Source organism: Larimichthys crocea, chromosome XII, assembly GCF_000972845.2.
Source record: "Larimichthys crocea isolate SSNF chromosome XII, L_crocea_2.0, whole genome shotgun sequence".
Classification (NCBI taxonomy): Eukaryota; Metazoa; Chordata; class Actinopteri; family Sciaenidae; genus Larimichthys; species Larimichthys crocea.
In genome coordinates, this window is record NC_040022.1 from 26,425,048 (window position 1) to 26,445,343 (window position 20,296).

The 20,296-nt window shown below is 41.2% G+C and overlaps 2 protein-coding genes and 1 pseudogene across 3 annotated transcripts; 2 read left to right on the forward strand and 1 right to left on the reverse strand.

Moving 5' to 3' along the window:
* LOC113747054 (nuclear factor 7, brain-like) overlaps positions 1-1,977 on the forward strand; it is a 9,653-nt pseudogene extending 7,676 nt beyond the window's left edge.
* A 3,266-nt stretch (positions 1,978-5,243) lies between these two features.
* On the forward strand, positions 5,244-6,885 carry LOC109141000 (zinc-binding protein A33). Its single transcript, XM_019269830.2, has one exon. The coding sequence runs from the start codon at positions 5,480-5,482 to the stop codon at positions 6,872-6,874; it is 1,395 nt and encodes a 464-aa protein (XP_019125375.2). The 5' UTR covers positions 5,244-5,479; the 3' UTR covers positions 6,875-6,885.
* Positions 6,886-7,876: 991 nt separating this feature from the next.
* On the reverse strand, positions 7,877-20,127 carry zgc:171844 (uncharacterized protein C16orf45 homolog). Of its 2 annotated transcripts, XM_027284897.1 has the most exons (7): positions 19,846-20,127; positions 15,985-16,105; positions 12,863-12,936; positions 11,687-11,801; positions 10,029-10,099; positions 9,132-9,240; positions 7,877-8,103 (listed from the first exon to the last, which is right to left on the reverse strand). In XM_027284897.1, the coding sequence occupies exons 1-7, from the start codon at positions 19,913-19,915 to the stop codon at positions 8,055-8,057; spliced, it is 609 nt and encodes a 202-aa protein (XP_027140698.1). In that variant the 5' UTR covers positions 19,916-20,127; the 3' UTR covers positions 7,877-8,054. The 2 variants fall into 2 exon arrangements, with proteins under 2 accessions (XP_027140698.1, XP_027140699.1); XM_027284898.1 differs by lacking the exon at positions 7,877-8,103 and having other exon boundaries at positions 8,486-9,240; positions 19,846-20,125.
* Between the last annotated feature and the right edge of the window lie 169 nt (positions 20,128-20,296).

The window sequence follows — 20,296 nt, forward strand, 5'->3', positions numbered from 1 at the left end:
GCCAATATTAGTCAACAGCAGCCAACATTAGTCAACAGCAGCCAACATAAGTCAACAGCAGCCAACATTAGTCAACAGCAGCCAACATTAGTCAACAGCTGCTAACAAATCTAGCATAAGGGCTGTAAACAGGGGGAAAGTGTTAGCCTAGCTCCATAAATTAAAAAAAAACAGCTCTGACACTAACTGGTGCTCAGTTAGCATTAGCATTAGATAAGGCCTCATTTGCATATTTAAACATTTAATTTATAAAACTTGTAACATCAAAAAATAACTGTCAGAGTGTGTTCAGGTGTGTGTGTTCCTGCTCTGAAGAAGCCCCGCCCCGTCAGGTGACTCGCTTGTTATAAAACAAGAAACAGGTTTTTATTGTGCGTCAGACACACAGAGAGAGACGCTGATATTCAACTTCTGACCAAAACCACCACTGAGACAGGACAGCTACAGGAGGGAACACTGGGAACACTGGGAACACGAACACTTCAAGCTGCTGCTGAATCCACAAACTGAACAAGAGTTTGACGAGAGCAAAGACTGAAAGTGAAAGTAAGTTTGAGGGAGCTGCCGTGTGCTGTGAGACTAAATGCTTCCAGATTAGAGGAAGATCTCTGCTGTTCTGTCTGCCATGGCATCTTTAAAGATCCTGTCATCCTGTCATGTAGCCACAGCTTCTGTAAAGTCTGTCTGCAGAACTGGTGGACCGACGAACAAGTCCACAACTGTCCATTCTGTAAGAGAAGATCTTCAAAGGAATTCCCTCCTCTTAACTTTGCTTTGAAGAACCTTTGTGAGACCTTCTTACAGGAGAGAGATAAGAGATCTTCAAAGACTCTCTGCTGTCTGCACTCTGAGAAACTCAAACTCTTCTGTCTGGACGATAAACAGCCGGTGTGTCACATCTGCAGAGATTCAAAGAAACACACCGAGCACAGATTCAGACCCATCGATGAAGCTGCACAAGATCACAGAGAGGAGCTACAGACATCTCTGAAACCTTTGAAGGAGAAACTGAAGATCTTTGAAGGAGTTCAAGTGAAGTTTGATCAAACAGCAGAACACATAAAGGTCCAGGCCCGATGCACAGAGAGGCAGATTAAGGATCAGTTTAAGAGGCTTCACCAGTTTCTAGAAGAGGAAGAGGAGGCCAGGATGGCTGCACTGAGGGAGGAAGGGGAGCAGAAGAGTCAGATGATGAAGCAGAAGATGGAGGCTCTGAGCAGAGAGATAGCAGCTCTATCAGACACTGTCAGAGCCACAGAGGACGAGCTGAGAGCTGAAGACGTCTCATTCCTGCTGAACTACAAGGCTGCAGTGCAAAGAGTCCAGCAGCGCCCCCTGCTGGATGATCCACAGCTGCCCTCAGGAGCTCTGATAGACGAGGCCAAACACCTGGGCAACCTGACCTTCAACATCTGGAACAACATGAAGGACATGGTCTCCTACACTCCTGTGATTCTGGATCCAAACACTGCTCATCCAGAACTGATCCTGTCTGAAGATCTGACCAGTGTGACACGAGGAGAGGAACAGCAGCTTCCTGACAATCCAGAGAGGTTTGATGTTTCCTGGGCTGTTCTGGGCTCTGAGGGCTTTAACTCAGGGACTCACAGCTGGGATGTCGAGGTTGGAGACAGTACATACTGGTTTCTGGGTGTGTTAGCAGAGTCTGTCCAGAGGAAGATAAACATATGGCCTGGAGTATGGGCAATATATTTACTTTCAGGTAAATACTCTACACGCTCTCCATCAGGTCCAAACACTGTTCTCAACATCCAGAAGAAGTTCCAGAGGATCAGAGTGAATCTGGACATGAACAGAGGAAAACTGTCGTTCTCTGATCCTGATACTGACACACACATACACACCTTCACACACACTTTCACTGACAAGATGTTTCCATACATTTTTACTGCGGATTACAGCCCACTGGAGATCTCACCAGTGAAGGTGTGTGTGACTGTAGAACAACAGAGATGATGATGATGGTGATGATGGTTGTCATGGTGATAATGAATATGATGATGATGATTGTCATGGTGATAATGAATATGATGATGATGATGGTGACGATGGTTGTCATGATGATGATGAATATGATGGTGATGGTGACGATGGTTGTCATGGCGATGATGACGATGGCTCTTTAACATCAGTCCATGTTTCATGTTTCGGCTTTATTTGGTAACATGTTCAGGTTTTTACGATCGTTGGTTTCATGTTTGAGGTGAATTGACGTTATTTCCTGAATATTAACTGTAATCATTGTTGATAATTGTGATCGACTTCAAACTAAATTCTGCGAGTAAATGTGTGTGTCGTCTTCCTGCTTCCTGTCTGCTCAATAAAAACATTCCTGAGATCAGATTCAAAGTTGTGAGTAAGTGCGTCAGTCCAAGCTCTGATGGCTTTGTTCAGCCTTCATCAGGTTACAGATCATCAGAATAAATGAACAGGTAACAGCCAACATTAGTCAACAGCAGCCAACATTAGTCAACAGCAGCCAACATTAGTCAACAGCAGCCAACATTAGTCAACAGCAACTAACATTAGTCATCAGCAGCCAACATTAGTCAACAGCAGCCAACATTAGTCAACAGCAGCCAACATTAGTCAACAGCAACTAACATTAGTCAACAGCAGCCAACATTAGTCAACAGCAACTAACCAACATATCATAAGCTTAGCATAAGGACTGTAAACAGGGTGAAAGTGTTAGCCTAGTTTAGTACAAGGTCTGGAAGCAGCACTGTAACAAATTGCTGTATATTTACAACAGTATCCTAATGTATTTTATAATAATTGTAAAATACTGTTAAATATTCATGCTTACATGTAAATTAACAGTCAATGCTCAGTTAACAACAAGAAACTGTAATCTAGCAGCATGAAACAGTATTTTCTGTCAAGCAGTGGAGACATCCCTTCTCAAGTCGAGTCATTATCCATCAGGATCTTACTGATGATTGCGGGCTTATGTTCCTATTTTGATGATAGCACTTCTTTACTGATCAAACTCCTCACACTCCTCATTTTTGAGTGACAATAAACTAACTGGCTATTCCTGAACTTGACTTTGGAGAGCACAGCTCCGTCATATCATTCAAGACGTCCATGTGGAGTTCAACAGAGCAGGTAAAGTAAAGTTATGCTTATCTCCTGAAATTGGTAGCGTCCAGTGTTGTTTTGTCTGCATGATTATTGAACTGTTGACATTTCAGATGTTTTATTGGGTCTGTTTCATTAGTTCAGGTTGCCTGGCTTAGTGAAAACTGACCCTCATAAAGTTTTTTTTATTGCAAAACTTATGTGTCATTAACATCTTAGAGAATGTTGCGTTATTAAAGTTAATCGCCAATTTTGTGAAGATATAACTAACTTGTGTTTTTATAGAGCTGACTGTGCAACCACAAACGGGGAGGAACGGGAGGATTTTCCAAAGGGAGTGAGGTCGGACCTACAATCGCCAGTCGCTCACCAGGTGGAGAAGTAAGGTGTGTCAGTGTGTTCCTGCCAGGAGCAACAATAAAAACATCAAACACAATTTATTATGTACTCCATTGTAGTAGTGTCGGTCTTTCTCAATCAGTGAAACTAAAGAAGAAATACTTAAAACTCAATTTTGCAAGCACACAATTTGTCTTCTGAAAATTTAGACGTTTCTAGTTTCTGCTTGACTCCATTCCTCCCACTAGTCCTTCTTAACATTCCAACAACATACTACTCTGCTGATCTAGCCCATAGTTTAGGGAGGTAACCTTCCCTAAACTAACTAGCAAGAGACTGAACGAACTTTCTGTCTCTTGCTTTTCTCTTCTTTGCACTTTTCGTCCCGTCTTTAACCATTTTCTCTCTCCCTTGAACAGTTTATTGCTCTGGCCCATTTCTCTCCCTCCATTAGTCTTTCATATTGTTATATTTCACCAGAGATGTTGTGTTGCTAATTTTATTTATTTATTTAATTTTTTTTTTACAGGCACTCGTCATCAGTGACTGAGGAGACCAGCCAAACGCTGCTGTTAAGTACTCGCTCTTTTCTTTCTCCATGTCCACTGTTATTGTTCACATGCAAATGTGGCCAGGACCGGCGCTGCAGATCATCAGAATAAATGAACAGGTAACAGCCAACACTAGTCAACAGGTTATGCTCATGAGTTCAGTAAAGTCTGTCACTAATGATTGTATTGGAGACACTTTCGTCCAAATACGATAATCAGAATCAGAAATACTTTAATAATCCCAGGGGGAAATTATTTACAATGCAATACCTTGTCATTCTTGTAATACAGATGTTCTCAATGTTCTTACAAAGTCTGCTGTACAAATAAGCACTTTGTAATAAACTACAGCAATGTTATGGAATGTATATTCTCTTGTGCTCTATACCAGGGTTCTCCAACTTATTACTTAAAGGTCTGCATCTGATTTTCATTCAAGGTCAGAGGTTAGGAATGATTGGCAATAACAACAAAATGTAATCAATTCAGTTATGATTGTGTCTCTTCATTGAGCCAGCATGCATAGAAACCCTATGTTGATGATAGAAACTGAGGCAGACGCAGCTCAGACAGTTTGGTAGAAGTTATTAAGTGAAACAAGTTATCAGCTGAATAAGTTTAAAGTGAGAGCTCTGTACTGTCGGTTCTGGGAAACGGTGTTAGAGTTAGTGCCCCGCTCTGTGAGTTCTGGTTCTTGGTTCTTGAAAACAGCGTCAGAGTGAGCTCTTCTTGTACTGTTCACTCTTTGCTACTCTCCTCCTCCATGTCCTCCGCTAGATACTTTTCTTCAGCTGAGCCCAGATGAACAGTGATGGATGCATGTTGTTGCTGAATGTGTTTCTGATCCGCTCTAAGCACTAGAAGGCGAGACGTTATTAAAATACAAGAAAAGTCAAGCTGTGTGTTAATTGTTATTATTTACTGGCTGTCAGGATGAATGTGGCAGCCTCGGGCTGGGTGTTTGAAAAGCCCTGCATACTTTGGTTTTAAACTGGTGAGGATTTATACGAATGCAAAATTAGCAGATTTTATAACACACTGGCATATACTGTAAAATTACCTTAACCCACAGTTCTCCTAATGTCATATACTGTAATCCAAAATACAGTAATATACTGTTAAAATAAATAACAGTAGTTGCATTTTAAAATAACAGTGAAATACTGGCGTCCCTGCTGCCAGTATTGTGTGTTCCTGCTCTGAAGAAGCTCCGCCCCGTCAGGTGACTCACTTGGCATAAAACAGGAAACAGGTTTTTATTGTGTGTCAGACACAGAGAGAGAGAGACGCTGAGATTCAACTTCAGACCAAAACCACCACTGAGACAGGACAGCTACAGGAGGGAACACTGGGAACACTGGGAACACTGGGAACACGAACACTTCAAGCTGCTGCTGAATCCACAAACTGAACAAGAGTTTGACGACAGCAAAGACTGAAAGTGAAAGTAAGTTTGAGGGAGCTGCCGTGTGCTGTGAGACTAAATGGCTTCCAGATTAGAGGAAGATCTCTGCTGTTCTGTCTGCCATGACATCTTTAAAGATCCTGTCATCCTGTCATGTAGCCACAGCTTCTGTAAAGTCTGTCTGCAGAACTGGTGGACCGACAAACAAGTCCACGACTGTCCACTCTGTAAGAGAAGATCTTCAAAGGAAGTCCCTCCTCCTAACTTGGCTTTGAAGAACCTTTGTGCGACCTTCTTACAGGAGAGAGATCAGAGATCTTCAGAGGCTCTCTGCAGTCTGCACTCTGAGAAACTCAAACTCTTCTGTCTGGACGATAAACAGCCGGTGTGTCACATCTGCAGAGATTCAAAGAAACACACCGAGCACAGATTCAGACCCATCGATGAAGCTGCACAGGATCACAGAGAGGAGCTCCAGACATCTCTGAAACCTTTGAAGGAGAAACTGAAGATCTTTGAAGGAGTTCAAGTGAAGTTTGATCAAACAGCAGAACACATTAAGGTCCAGGCCCGACGCACAGAGAGGCAGATTAAGGATCAGTTTAAGAAGCTTCACCAGTTTCTAGAAGAGGAAGAGGAGGCCAGGATGGCTGCACTGAGGGAGGAAGAGGAGCAGAAGAGTCAGATGATGAAGCAGAAGATGGAGGCCCTGAGCAGAGAGATAGCAGCTCTATCAGACACCGTCAGAGCCACAGAGGACGAGCTGAGAGCTGAAGACGTCTCATTCCTGCTGAACTACAAGGCTGCAGTGCAAAGAGTCCAGCAGCGCCCCCTGCTGGATGATCCACAGCTGCCCTCAGGAGCTCTGATAGACGAGGCCAAACACCTGGGCAACCTGACCTTCAACATCTGGAACAAGATGAAGGACATGATCTCCTACACTCCTGTGATTCTGGATCCAAACACTGCTTATCCAGAACTGATCCTGTCTGAAGATCTGACCAGTGTGAGACGAGGACAGAGACAGCAGCTTCCTGACAATCCAGAGAGGTTTGATCATTCCTGCTCTGTTCTGGGCTCTGAGGGCTTTAACTCAGGGACTCACAGCTGGGATGTCGAGGTTGGAGAATGTAAACACTTGTTTCTGGGTGTGTTAGCAGAGTCTGTCCAGAGGAAGGGATACATATGGTCTGAAGTATGGGCAATATATTTACTTTTAGGTAAATACTCTACACGCTCTCCATCAGGTCCAGACACTGTTCTCGACATCCAGAAGAAGTTCCAGAGGATCAGAGTGAATCTGGACATGAACAAAGGAAAACTGTCGTTCTCTGATCCTGATACTGACACACACATACACACCTTCATACACACTTTCACTGACAAGATGTTTCCATGGATTTACACTGTGGATTACGCCCCACTGAAGATCTCACCAGTGAAGGTGTGTGTGACTGTAGAACAACAGAGATGATGATGATGGTGACGATGATGATGATGGTTGTCATGGTGATGATGAATATGATGATGGTGATGATGGTTGTCATGGTGATGATGAATATGATGGTGATGGTGATGATGGTTGTCATGGTGATGATGACGATGGCTCTTTAACATCAGTCCATGTTTCATGTTTCGGCTTTATTTGGTAACATGTTCAGGTTTTTACGATCGTTGGTTTCATGTTTGAGGTGAATTGACGTTATTTCCTGAATATTAACAGTAATCATTGTTGATAATTGTGATCGACTTCAAACTAAATTCTGCGAGTAAATGTGTGTGTCGTCTTCCTGCTTCCTGTCTGCTCAATAAACACATTCCTGAGATCAGATTCAAAGTTGTGAGTAAGTGCGTCAGTCCAAGCTCTGATGGCTTTGTTCAGCCTTCATCAGGTTACAGATCATCAGAATAAATGAACAGGTAACAGCCAACATTAGTCAACAGCAGCCAACATTAGTCAATAGCAACTAGCATTAGTCAACAGCAGCCAACATTAGTCAACAGCAGCCAACATTAGTCAACACCAGTCAACATTAGTCAACAGCAGCCAACATTAGTCAACAGCAGCCAACATTAGTCAACAGCAGCCAACATTAGTCAACAGCAGCCAACATTAGTCAATAGCAACTAGCCAACATTAGTCAACAGCAGCTAGCACTGGTCAACAGCAACTGAAATTAGTCAACAGCAGCTACAGTTATAGGTTACATAGTGTGATAACAGACGTACAAATGACAGAGACGCCATTCACCTGATTACAAGTCAGTGTGACATCAACATGATTTCAAATCTGTTAGTTTATGAGAGAAAAGTTACACAATGTTCCAGACAAACATCTGGTCAACAGAGCGTTTATTATCCTTTAATTGTATTGGGCAGAAGTGTGGACAACATAATGTTCCAGTAAATCCAGAATATACTGTATACACCTGGAGGACACTTTTAGTTACAGAGAGACGACCAACAGCAGCAATAAAAGGTGAGAATTCTTGTTTTAGGAAGTCCAACGATCAATAAGAAGCACCACACTGCACAAACATTACAGGGATCAAACATCACAGAGGACGTCAGGCTCGAGTGACCTCGGATGATGTTCAGGAGGGTTTATGACTGAAACCAACGACTGAGCCAGTCTGCTGCTGTTGTCATGACAGTCACACATACTCAGAGATGAGGAGGTTAAAAGTCTTTATTAAAGCAGCTCTGCAAACAAGAAAACACACGTTATAAGACACATTATATTTTTTTATCATATCCGTGAAAATCTTCTGTACAAAACACTGACGGTAAGACAAATTACTTAATAACTAATAACATCTGGTTCAGACAAAGACTTTGGTTGAAGTTGTGAGCTGCTGAGCAACAATCAAATGTACAATATTCATTCATTTGTTCAACTCTGTCTAGCAGAGAGTACAAGGCTTCATATTAAAGCAACATCGTGTAGCTTTTTTATCATAAACTAACAGATTTTAAATCGTGTTAGCTGCTGTTAGTTATTGTTACCCAATGTTAACTAATGTTAGCTCAGTTCGTCTGGGGCATGGGGGAATGCTGACGGGCAGAGCTGGTGTCGTGCCAGAACTGGAGCTGGGCACGCAGGATTCTTGCTGTTGGACTAGTAAGTAATATTAGCTGGCTGCTATGTCTGGTGTTGTTGAGCTGCTTAATGTTCGATTTGATTGACTAGTTTTCGATCATAAGTAATGTAATAATAACAAATACACGTGTACAGCTGAACATATTTACCACAGTGGTGTTACACTAAAACTGGAGGCGCTAAATCACAATGTTGCTTTAAATTTATATATATATATATATAATATAAAACATCTCTCCTCTGTTGTATGTTTCCTGTCAAAGTTATTTTAATACTCTGCTACAGTGAGCGTAGTTTGTTCCCTTAGAGACGCTTAGTGTCTAATACATCACAGATGAATAGTCTGAGCAGCCATAATAATATCTAATTACAGTAATTGGACAGAAACCATTCGTATATCTAGAAGCACGTCAGCTTCCCAGCTGTAAGACATATAAACACAGTAATAGATCACATCATGTTATAATACACATCTCTTACAGTATGTGAGCATTTGAAGATTAATGCAGATAATCTTTCTTAAAAGACGTGACATAAGACATGAAAGCACTGCTGAGGCTCGCATGTGCACACACACACACACACACACACACACACACACACACACACACACATATATATCTTCTGTTACATGATGGAGCAGGTGAATCCACAGCAGTCCTTCAGTAGTGTGAGTCCAGTCTTGGTGATAAACGGTGCAGACGTCTGCTGAGATTTGGACGCCACCTTTTGATTCACACCTGATGGAGAAGAAGAAGGAGACGAGACGGTAAAGTGTTAGTCACTACTGTATGATCACACTCTACATCCTCACTTAAAGGAACTATATGTAACATATTTACTATGACGGCTATGCTATCATGCTGTTGGCGGCTGAAAATAATTTATAAAGTGTTAAACAATGGTTAAGAAGAAGAAGCCGGCCCAAAAGATTCAAGATAATCCCTCAGAGGATGATGATCACCACCTCAGCTTTAGCCTCATCAGGGTCACACCAACGGAGGAATCCCCGTCACTCATCTTAGAAGACATTAGACGGATGGAAAACTCAATGAAGACAAGGTTCGATAACTTGGAGACAGCCCTTGCTGGAGTGAAAATGACCCTAGATGTGGTGGCAACACGGCGGTGGCCAGAAACACAGATTTTAAGCTTCAAAACGGCTCTTCAGAAACCTACCAGTGACGTCACGGACACGCCGTCCATTCCTTATACTGTCAGTTGGTAAAAAACTGTAAATATTGGCGGTGACCTCTTAATTTTATTTAGATTCTGTCGTGACAGAGATCTCACAGTGCATCGCAGGAAGTGACAAAGATCTTGTAAAAGTTGCTGACAGGACACTTACTGCGGGAGGTGGTTGCTGTTTTCTGGGAGGGAGTACGCCGAAGTGTCAGTAGGGAGGACCGGCCAGTTCATATAAATTCATAATTTCTTTCCTTCATAAAAGTTTCCAAAGACACTACAAAGATGCTGTTTACCTGGACTGACCGGGTCATGGAAGCAGACATCCTTGTGTTAGACTCACCTTTTGCAGCCAGTGTCTTGGGAAATTTGGACTGTAAGAAGGCCGCCATTTCTCTGTCTTCCTCTCTTTCCCTGTGGAGAAGAATATTTAATTGTTTTTTATTTGTCTGGTTAAATGTCACCAAGGCTACAGCTGGACTGACGAATCCTCAGGATGACGGTATGAATTCACTGCTGCATGCACACAATCTTCTCCTCCATCCATTCCCACATGCACGTCGAATAATGAAGGAAGATGGCCTCTCACGGACCAAATCAAAATGTCACTCGCAGCTGTCTGCTTATCGGCAGTGACAGCTAATCTAACACCACAAATAAACAATCTGAGTGATGGTGGATATACAGAGAGGACATGAAGAGACTTGATAGGCACCGGATCAATAGTCTGAGAATGTGAAAATAAGAAATGTCAGAGTGACGTTTGAGGTTCTTTATACAAGAAGAAGTTCAGACCAAATAATCTGATTGGCAATTTTGAGTGCCTGATGCGTCTCGCCAATACTTTATGATTGACACTACTAAGTAAACACAGTATTAACACAAGACAGAGACTTCAGTTAAGTTAATTAAAGTTAGCTCTGTGAATTTCTGCCCAGCAACCAGCGACAGTTAACTGCTATAAATAGAAACGGCAGTTGTTTGTTTCTCTGCTCTGATTGGTCGACTTCTATGGAGCCAATTGTCAACTGAAACTGCTGAACGAGAGAAAGAAAGTGTTGAAAGTAACCCTCAAACAACAGACAGCTGTCAGCAAACCGTACGTCTTATCAATGAACAGACTCGATTATAAGCATCCTGAGGTCTTGCTGAACATGTCAATATATAATTTGTGCGGCTAAAGTTAGAAAATGTGACCTCTAGAGTGAGATAAAAACTGGTACGTCTGCTTTCCTACAGAAGTTTAGACGGAATGTGAATTTCCGCCCGGCAACCAGCAGCCATTGCTATAGCAACTGCTATAAACAGCTCCACAGCAGTTGACCAATCAGAGCAGAGTAACAAACAGCAGCTGTGTCTGTAAGTTGAAACTGCTGAGGGCCTTGAAAGTTTACCTTCAAACAAGAGACCGTGATGACCAAACCGTAGGTCGCATCATTGAACGGAGAGGATCATAAGCATCCCGAGGTCTTGCTGAACATGTCGATATATAATTTGTGTGGCTAAAATTAAAAAACATGACCGCTAGAGCGAGGTAAAAAAAATTGTACGTCTGCTTTCTGCTCTCTGTTAATATGGGAGTAAATGCGGCAGTTGATGGGTAATCCTGACACTTCTGAGCTCATTGAGCCAAAACTAAAAGTCTGACAGCTTCAGTAGGTTTATGTGAGCGAGCAGCACAAATTTTCCTACAAGTTGATGTTAAAATTATTCCTGTGGAGTGAAATTTGTGCCACTGGGAGCAGTTTCACAATTTATTACGGTCATTATTGGCACTTCAGTGACGCGTACAACCGCATCACTGCTGTGCCAATATTGACGGTAAAGCACACCTGCTCATGTCTTCATTCATACTAAAATCCAGCTGTAAGGTTTATTCTTTAAGAAGTTAAATCACTATAATCTGAAGATCCAGACTTTTCAAATTACACACATTTGCATTAATAAAAACCTCTTTGCTCCAGACAGACGGCATCGTAACGTCTCGATCTGAGTCCTCACCTCAGCCTTTCAAACTCCACGTCGTCCACGAGGAAGTCTCTGGTCTCCACGAGCTTGTTGATCTGCTGCAGCAGCTCTTCCTCCCTCTCCTTGTCCTCCTTGGACTTGTCCTTGTCTGTTGTTACATGACAGGTCTTAATTAAAAACACAGCCGTCACAAATGATAAACTATTATGTTTTCAGACGTCAGGGAGCGGCACAGGGGTTTTAAAGACTTTGTCTTGTCTCACAGTGACAATATAAACATGCAGGTGTAATGTTTACCAGGCTCACCATCTTAGTTTAGCATGTGAGCATTGTTAAGGTGGAATGAGGCTCACGTTTCAGACTGATGGGGTTTATCAGTCCACTCAGAGATCCAGGTGTGGCACGGTTGTTGTGGATTTGGACTTTGTGGATTGACTGTTGGTCCAACAAAGAGCCAACACCTGTTTGCTGAGAGCTGTTAATCTTATTCTAGATGGTTCTCAACCATCTGACATTAACAGAAACATCTTTGACAAACGCCTTTTCAGCTGGCTGCTCAGGCAGTCTCCATAAGTCCCCATGTTAAAATGTCACAACTTCACAGCAGAAATAAACATGTTTACAGCCTGGTACAAAAAACAGTTTTGGTCTCTGTAGCTAATTTCCCCGTTCATGACAACTGTACTGAGGGTGAATTTATATACAACTCACCTGTTCACATTATATTAAGGCTTAAAGTTATAAATAATTAACAGGTAGGTGCCGTTACAGGTGCAACCAGGCTTCATTCAGCCGCTTTAAGTCCACCGATGAACCACGTTTTTGTTAAAATAATGGACTGGCCGGACTGGAACCATGCTGCTAATGTCATGCGGTTAGTTGCACTTCTGTACTGTACTCCAGTTTCTTGTCTTTTTAGTTGCCACAGCAACCGTCTTCGATATTAGAGCTCGTCTAAACTAAATGAACAGAAGAATGTGAGTCTGAATGTGAATACTTTCAGACAGAAGACGTATTATAAAACCAACATTCAAATGGACCAGGAGAGCCTCGCTGTTATTTGAAGTGTGATGACGACAGGCAAGGCCATGTGGCGTGAAAAGCTTTATTTTGAAAGGTCAGGGTTTATAATGACAGCTTATTCTGAAGGTGGGTGGAGGCGGTCAGAAAAAAAAAAACACACTGCTGTGACTGCTTTTTTAAATTTACCTGGAAGCGAGACAAGTTTCTGCAGCTCCGTCTTCAGCCTTGTGATTTCTTTGCAGAGCTGGATGTCGTCCATCCTGAGAGGGAAGCAAACAAACAATGAGGAGAGGCATTTTACAGGAAATCAGGTGATGCAAGTGAAGCCAAAGGGCGTCAAAAACATGGATTTTATATCATGGCTGCAAAGCAATTTCCTTCCTAACTACACACAAACATCAGTGTGAAATTGTACGAGCTTATCAAACATAATAACGCTGACGTCTGTGAGTTTATTAGCTGCCCTCTGTGAATGAATCACACCTGACGATAACAGATCTCATTTCACCGTCCAACTCTGATGTAGATTTCAAAACACAAGTGTTTGTGTGTCTGTGTCTGTGGGCTGCCATTACAGTGATACTGAGGCATAAAGAGGAAAATGACTGTGATAAAAATACACACTCTAAGCTGCTGGTTTCATAAAAGTCTACTTCAGTATTCAGGATGACTTACATGCTGCCACTCAGGAGTGTTTAGGTAGTGATGCTGCTGCTGCATCAACGGCCTGAAGCATTCACATTCATAATGCAGTTTACTGTGAATACAAGTGGTTGGAAGTGCCAAAAACTGCAGTTCCTCAAACGTCCACTTGAGGCTGGCTCCAGAAGTGAGTCAGTCTCCATAAGTCCCCATGTTCAAATGTCCAACTTCACAGCAGAAATAAACATGTTTACAGCCTGGTACAAAAAACAGTTTTGGTCTCTGTAGCTAATTTCCCCGTTCATGACAACTGTACTGAGGGTGAATTTATATACAACTCACCTGTTCACATTATATTAAGGCTTAAAGTTATGCTTAGTTAATGTTAAGCTCTGTCTTTCAGCCTTTTATTTCACCAACCACTAAAAGTCAGTCCCAGATTTACTCTTGGCCAGCGGCTTCTTGCTCGCTCACTCTCTAATTTTCTCTTCTTAGCTTCCTCCGTCAACGTCCTCTTCTGTCTTTTTACCTCTGCCATCATGTCCATGGAGGCTGCTGAGCCCGGTTACATTGCCCACTTGCCCAGCTCCTGTTCTGGCACGACACCTTCAGCATTCCCTTGAAACACTCCTCTTCTTCCTGTTGCCCTGAGTTCACAAGTCCGGAGCTAACAGCTTTAACTGTGTGTGACTTAGTGCCGTAAAGCGTTACGTACTTCTCGTGGGTGATCGTACCCAGAGTTACATAGTGTGAGAACAGACAGAGACACCGTTCACCTGATTACAAGTCAGTGTGACATCAACACGACTTAAAATCTGTTAGTTTATGGTAAGAGATCTAAATACACCAAGATACTTTTAACAGCCCCTGAAGAGTTGATGCAGTGTCAGGCAGCAGTCATGTGCATGATGCCAAAGAAACGTGTGAAGAAAACAGCAGAGCTATTTAAGGTCTACCAGCAGATATTCGAACATGCCCTTCCCTCTCTCTGTCTCTCACTCTCATCTCTGCTTTTAATTATTTCAATCTTTTTCTGTCAAGACCTTCCTCATTATTTTGACACATGAGACATGAGGAGGTGGTGGGAGCGAGAGACTAAGAGCGAGCGAGCGGCGCTGCATCATGCGGCAATAAGATGAATCAGAGAAACACAGAATAACGACTTGTGCTTTGTGTTTTTTTTTTTCCGTGGGAGTCTTTAAATTCACCCGTCTGATGAGTGATGACACGTTTCAGTTTCACCTCATGTTTTCACTTCCATCCGCGCTGACCCACAGGGTGAAAAATAATGCATGATAACAGATTGTTTTTCTTCTCGTCTCCGCGGGCATGCATGTGTTGACGTATATCATATCAGCGGCAACTCAGGCGGCAACTGAAGCTCAGCAACTGCACTGTAAAAACAACTAAATCACTTTTATATTCTTGTACATGTTGAATATAACCAGTGGTATAATTAAAGAGTTTTCGAGAACATCAATACTACTCTCATGTTTGTACGCTAAAAATACAGCTATCACTCGGTTAGTTTAGCTTAGCACAAACACTGTAAACAAATGGAAACCACTAACCTAGCTGTATGCGCTAAACATAACCCAGATTCATCTATAGATTATCCCAGGGAACTAAAAAAGAAGATCAATACCACTCTCACAACTTTCTAACTAATAATAATTAAACAAGAATCAGCGAGCTTTAAAGGTGTTGGTACATGTAGTTTGTCGACAGTCATTGTTTTTATGTTGTCTTTATATTGTGTATATATATCACACAGGGCCTCGCGCCTTTAATCCTGCTGTGTGTTTTTATTTCTTTTTTTATTTATAATGGATGTAAATGCACCGGACCTCTTCCAGGAGTTGAATATACTACAAGAGATAATCCCAAAGGGAACAACTACAGCAATAAAAACACTTTGTTACCTCAAAGAGATTAAAGGAACTTTCCCTAAGTGTGAGATTGTGCCCTGGATCCTTATTGACTTTTCCAGTAACGGTGGCATCGGGCGAGCAAAGCTTTTCAAAGCTAAAACTAATTAAAAACTATTTGCACACCTCCATGTCACAGGAGAGACGGTGCGGGCTCGCCCTGCTATCCATTGAAAAGAACACTGCATCCAAACTGGATTATAGAGATCTTATTGCTGAGTTTGCAGCCAAGAAGGCAAGGAAAGTGACTCTGAAATTAATAATTTAATACTAATACTAATATACTAATTTACGCATGGTGAGTCCATCGGGTTGGTATTGTAAATAAGTTAAATAATAAGTAAAATAAGTTACGTATAGTTGTAATTAATGAATGAAAAGTGTCCTAATCCGCTTGTGTAAAATAAAGTGACTGAACTGACTTGATGTACTGACTCATTGCACAGTTGTTGTTTTTTTTTCCTTTGAAATAAATAGCAAAAAGTTATAGCTGAGACTATGTGCATGAATATGCTGTATTATTCTACTTGATAAAACGTATTGCAGCGAGATTATGCGTGCAATAGAACTAGAATAGCTGCGTCCGTGTGACTGTTATTCATGCGCAATTACGCATCCATGTCAAAGAGCAGGGCCTCGCATTTCAAGTTTGCACAGGGCCTCGCACCCCCCCGCGACGGCCCTGTATATATATATTATATGTAATATATATATATTTGTGTATTTTGCAGATCTTACATGTATCTCAGCTCTGATTCTCTCCGTACGAGGATGTCTCGTATCCGCTCAATTTTGCACAGCTCTCCTTCAATGTCCTCGATCGTAATTGTGGAGTCGGCCATCGAAACGACATCCTCTGCTGTAAAGACAAACGACACCAAACAGATGATAATGTACATTTTTGTTTAGATTCAGGGACTTTATGTTCGACATACGTGGGTTGGATTACAGTTAGAGTAAAGAGAATTGATGATGGCATGTGAGAAGAGAAGTTACCAGGCAACATGTGGGCTAAAATAAACCGTGTCACAGCAAACGTTTAGGCATTAAACTGCAGGAAAAATGTTAACGACATTAGTTACACCTGTTTGTGAGCTGCTCTAATGGACTGGTCATATGACAGGACTTCATAACATTAACAATGGCTCACTTCCATTATGTATCTCAGTAAGAGTGACGGTGAACCAGCACGCGACAACAGCAAGAGGCAACTCGTTAGCTTAGCTTAGCACAAAGACTTGTAGTCTTTCCAGAGGGAAAGTGCTAGCCTGACTCTGTTAAACATTTTGGACATTATTAAATTAAACGATTGACACCACGTTCATGTTTGGAGGCTACAACTAGCAGCTTGTTAGCTTAGCTTAGCTTAGCTTAGCACCATGACTTGCTAACGTAGCTTGGTCAAAAGGCAACAAAAAGTTTGTTAACCAGCACCAAACACACCAGAGCCAGGCTAGCTGTTTGTTAGCTTAATGCTAAGCTACATGTGTGCTAGCAAGGTTCTGGCATTAGCTTAGCTTAGCATTAAGACTTTAAGTCTTTCTAGAGGAAAAGTGCTAGCCTGACGCTGTTAAACATTTTGGACATTACTAGATGAAACAATTGACACCACGTTCATGTTTGGAGGCTACAACTAGCATCTTGTTAGCTTAGCTTAGCATAGCTTAGCACAATGGCTTGCTAGCTTAGCTTGGCAACAAAAAGTTTGTTAACCAGCACCAGACACACCGGAGCCAGGCTAGCTGTTTCTCGTCTTAATGCTAAGCTACATGTAAGATAGCAAGGTTCTTGCATTAGCTTAGCTTAGCACCATGACTTGCTAGCATAGCTTGGTCAAAAGGCAACAAAAAGTTTGAGCACCAGACACACCAGAGCCAGGCTAGCTGTTTGTTAGCTTAATGCTAAGCTACATGTGCGCTAGCAAGGTTCTGGCATTAGCTTCATATTTAGCATATGGACATGGTTAGTGTGATGATTTTAAAACACTAGTTCAACATTTTGGAAAACATTAGATGAAACGATTAATGCCGCTCTAATGTTTGGTATGCTAAACATGAGGCTACAGCTAGCATTAGCTTAGCTTAGCACAATGCTAAGCTACAAGCTACTTAGGTTCTTAGGTGCTGTAACATATGTGGTGTCATGGTTTAAAGCAACAGTTCAACATTTTAGACAGCATTATAAGGAACGTTAATATGACTTCGTTAGCACAATAATTGGACAGAGTATCTGATATATAAAGTAACCTTTCCTTTGCAGCTTAAGTGTGATATAACTTAATTAAAGTAATTTATTGCATTAATTATGTGCAATAAACCACCCGTCTTGGTTATTAAGAGACTGCTGAGACCCTTGAAGGAAAACTTAATGTCAAACTACTTAAAATTAAACAGTCAAACCTGCAGTCATCCTTGTTTAATTAACCATTAAATCTGCCTGGATCAGCCTCAGTGCCCTGCAATGATCTGATCATAACTCTGTTGATACCCCGCCCCCCCCAAAGGTAGCTCTCTGAGCATCACTGAATCGCTGCACTGCCGCCCTCCCAACCGCTCGCACCCCCGCAGCCTCCGACTCCTCACCAGGAGCGATGAGTCATCCAGCAGAGCTCGGATCGGCTTTTAATTACCTGACCTTGTGTGAAAAGACATTCAACAATCACACACACTGAATCACTGGGGATATCACAGCTACACAAATACTCAATACCCAAACCCACACACGTAACTGGTGATTCAACAACTCTATCTATCTATGCACAGGTATGCACATTAATTAAAATATAACTACAGTGTTTTAGTCTCGAATAGTCTATGTTATTTTGCTCCAAGCCCACAGTCACTTTTAATTATACAGCAGGTTATTGCAGATATGTTGTTATTTTTTTAAAAAACACTGTAATGACACTTTTGCAGTGCACTTACAAGTGTAAAAAAATACAGTTTCTGTGTGAAATTACAGTATTTTCATGTAAATTTACAGGAATTTACTGGCTATTGAGTTACAGTAATTATACAGTAAAACTGGTAAATTACAAGTAATTACTGTGATGAGGGAACAGGACCACCACTCACTGTAATTTAGCAATAAAATAAAGTAGTTTTACAGTTATGTTGTGGATACAGTGAAAACACAGTACATTTTCATCCATATTACTGTAAAATAAGTTGACAGTTGTTGTGAATCAACGACCACAACAAAAATGTAAAGTATTTGAATGTAGTACAGATCCTGTAAATTTACAGGTAAGTTAAAAAAAAGGTAAATTACAGGCAATTAGGGTGATATTACAGTAAATTGCTGTGAATTTACAGTAACTACAGGTGATTAATACAAATTTTACAGTAATATTGTGTATGATTACTGTAGAAACACAGCACAATACTGTGATTTTCCATCTATATTACTGTAAAATAATTACTATATATTACTGTGAATTTACTGCAATTATTATGCGGTAATTTACCGTAAAAGTACAAGAATAGGTTGTCGGAATAGTGTTGCACCCTTACGGCATTCTTAAAGCCAACCATGTGGTTCATGTTCTACATAGTAGATATGTGTAATTATATGTGTGACTTTATGTTCTTGTAATAAAACATTATAATGTAATAGTTATTATAAAAAGTAATAAAACACATTATATAACAGCAAGAGAAGAAAAACAATGGGAATAACAGAGGACCAAGAACTGAGCCCTGAGGAACGCCACGAAAATCTGACAATCAACCTAAAGATATGAGACAATAAACTTTAAATATGAACAGTGTAATTTGTTACTAATTAAAGGCAAAACATGTAAATCTTAAAATAAACAAACAATACAAGCAAATTATTATATTTTATTCTCTATATATGTTAAATTTTATGCCTCTAGACACATTTTTAGTCTTGCATGTTCGGCCGACCTGCTGCACACTGACGTCAAGACTCTGCAGATTAAACATTAATAATTTCTCATTGAAATTGCAGCAATTAGTCAATCAACCGATGTATAGATCAACAGAAATTAATATTTGCAACTGTTTTGGTGATTGAATTCAGTGTTTCAGTCGTTTTTGCAACTGTTTTGGTGATTGAATTCAGTGTTTCAGTCGTTTTTTTTTAAGTATCAAGCCTCCCAGATATCACAACAAGCTGCTTGTTGTAAAGTAAACTGAATATTTGGATATTTTCTAGACAAGGTGGTGTATTGGAATAAATTTAAAGGACCAAATGAACTCTAATGTGTCTAATCTTGCTATATAATTATCAACAAATTTGGAAACGTCTTGGGAACTTTGGAAATTACAGAACCAGTTACCTTCTTTTCTTTCTTCTCTATACATTTTGACTTCTACTTCTCTATTAAACTAGCAAAAACATTCTAAAAATGCCTCTTAGAGAACAATATTTAGACAGGGAGACTGGAGGACCAAACTGTGGCGTTAACACACTGCAATTACCCTCCTGGGGTTTACAGCTTCCCCCCCTAATGGCCGTGCTGACAGGTAACTTTAACGCGCTCACAGTGCACCTGAAGCTTTAATTTAATCCGCTGTGAGTTTTCACATAATAACACTAATTCAAGCATGCATTAAAAATCCAATTTAAACTCACTCGATTTCTCAGTCTCTGCGTCCACATGCGTCTTCTCCAGAGAGCCGTACTGCGTGGAGGATTTTTCCATCTTCCTCTGATAAAAATGCTCCTCTGCAGCCTGGAAATGAAGCCTGGGTGTTAAAGGGAGCGACTGGAGTCCATGCAGCACTACTATGTGTGTTTGTGTGTGTGTGTGGATATAACGAGGAGGAGAGCCGACAGCAGATGCTGAGCCGAGTCCTCCAGCTTCAGAGGTGAATGAACGCTCAGCAGCACGGAGGAGCTGAGCTCTGCTGCGCGGCGCCACCTGCCGACAGAGCCGCGCTATGACGCACAAGCAGCTGCAGCATTCGTGTTTGCATTTTACTGCTGGAGATGTTCAGTGTCACTTGATTTATATGCAGGACGCTGAAAACACATCCAAGCAACGCTGCATAGAAATATGTATTTGTTTGTGATTTAGCGCCTC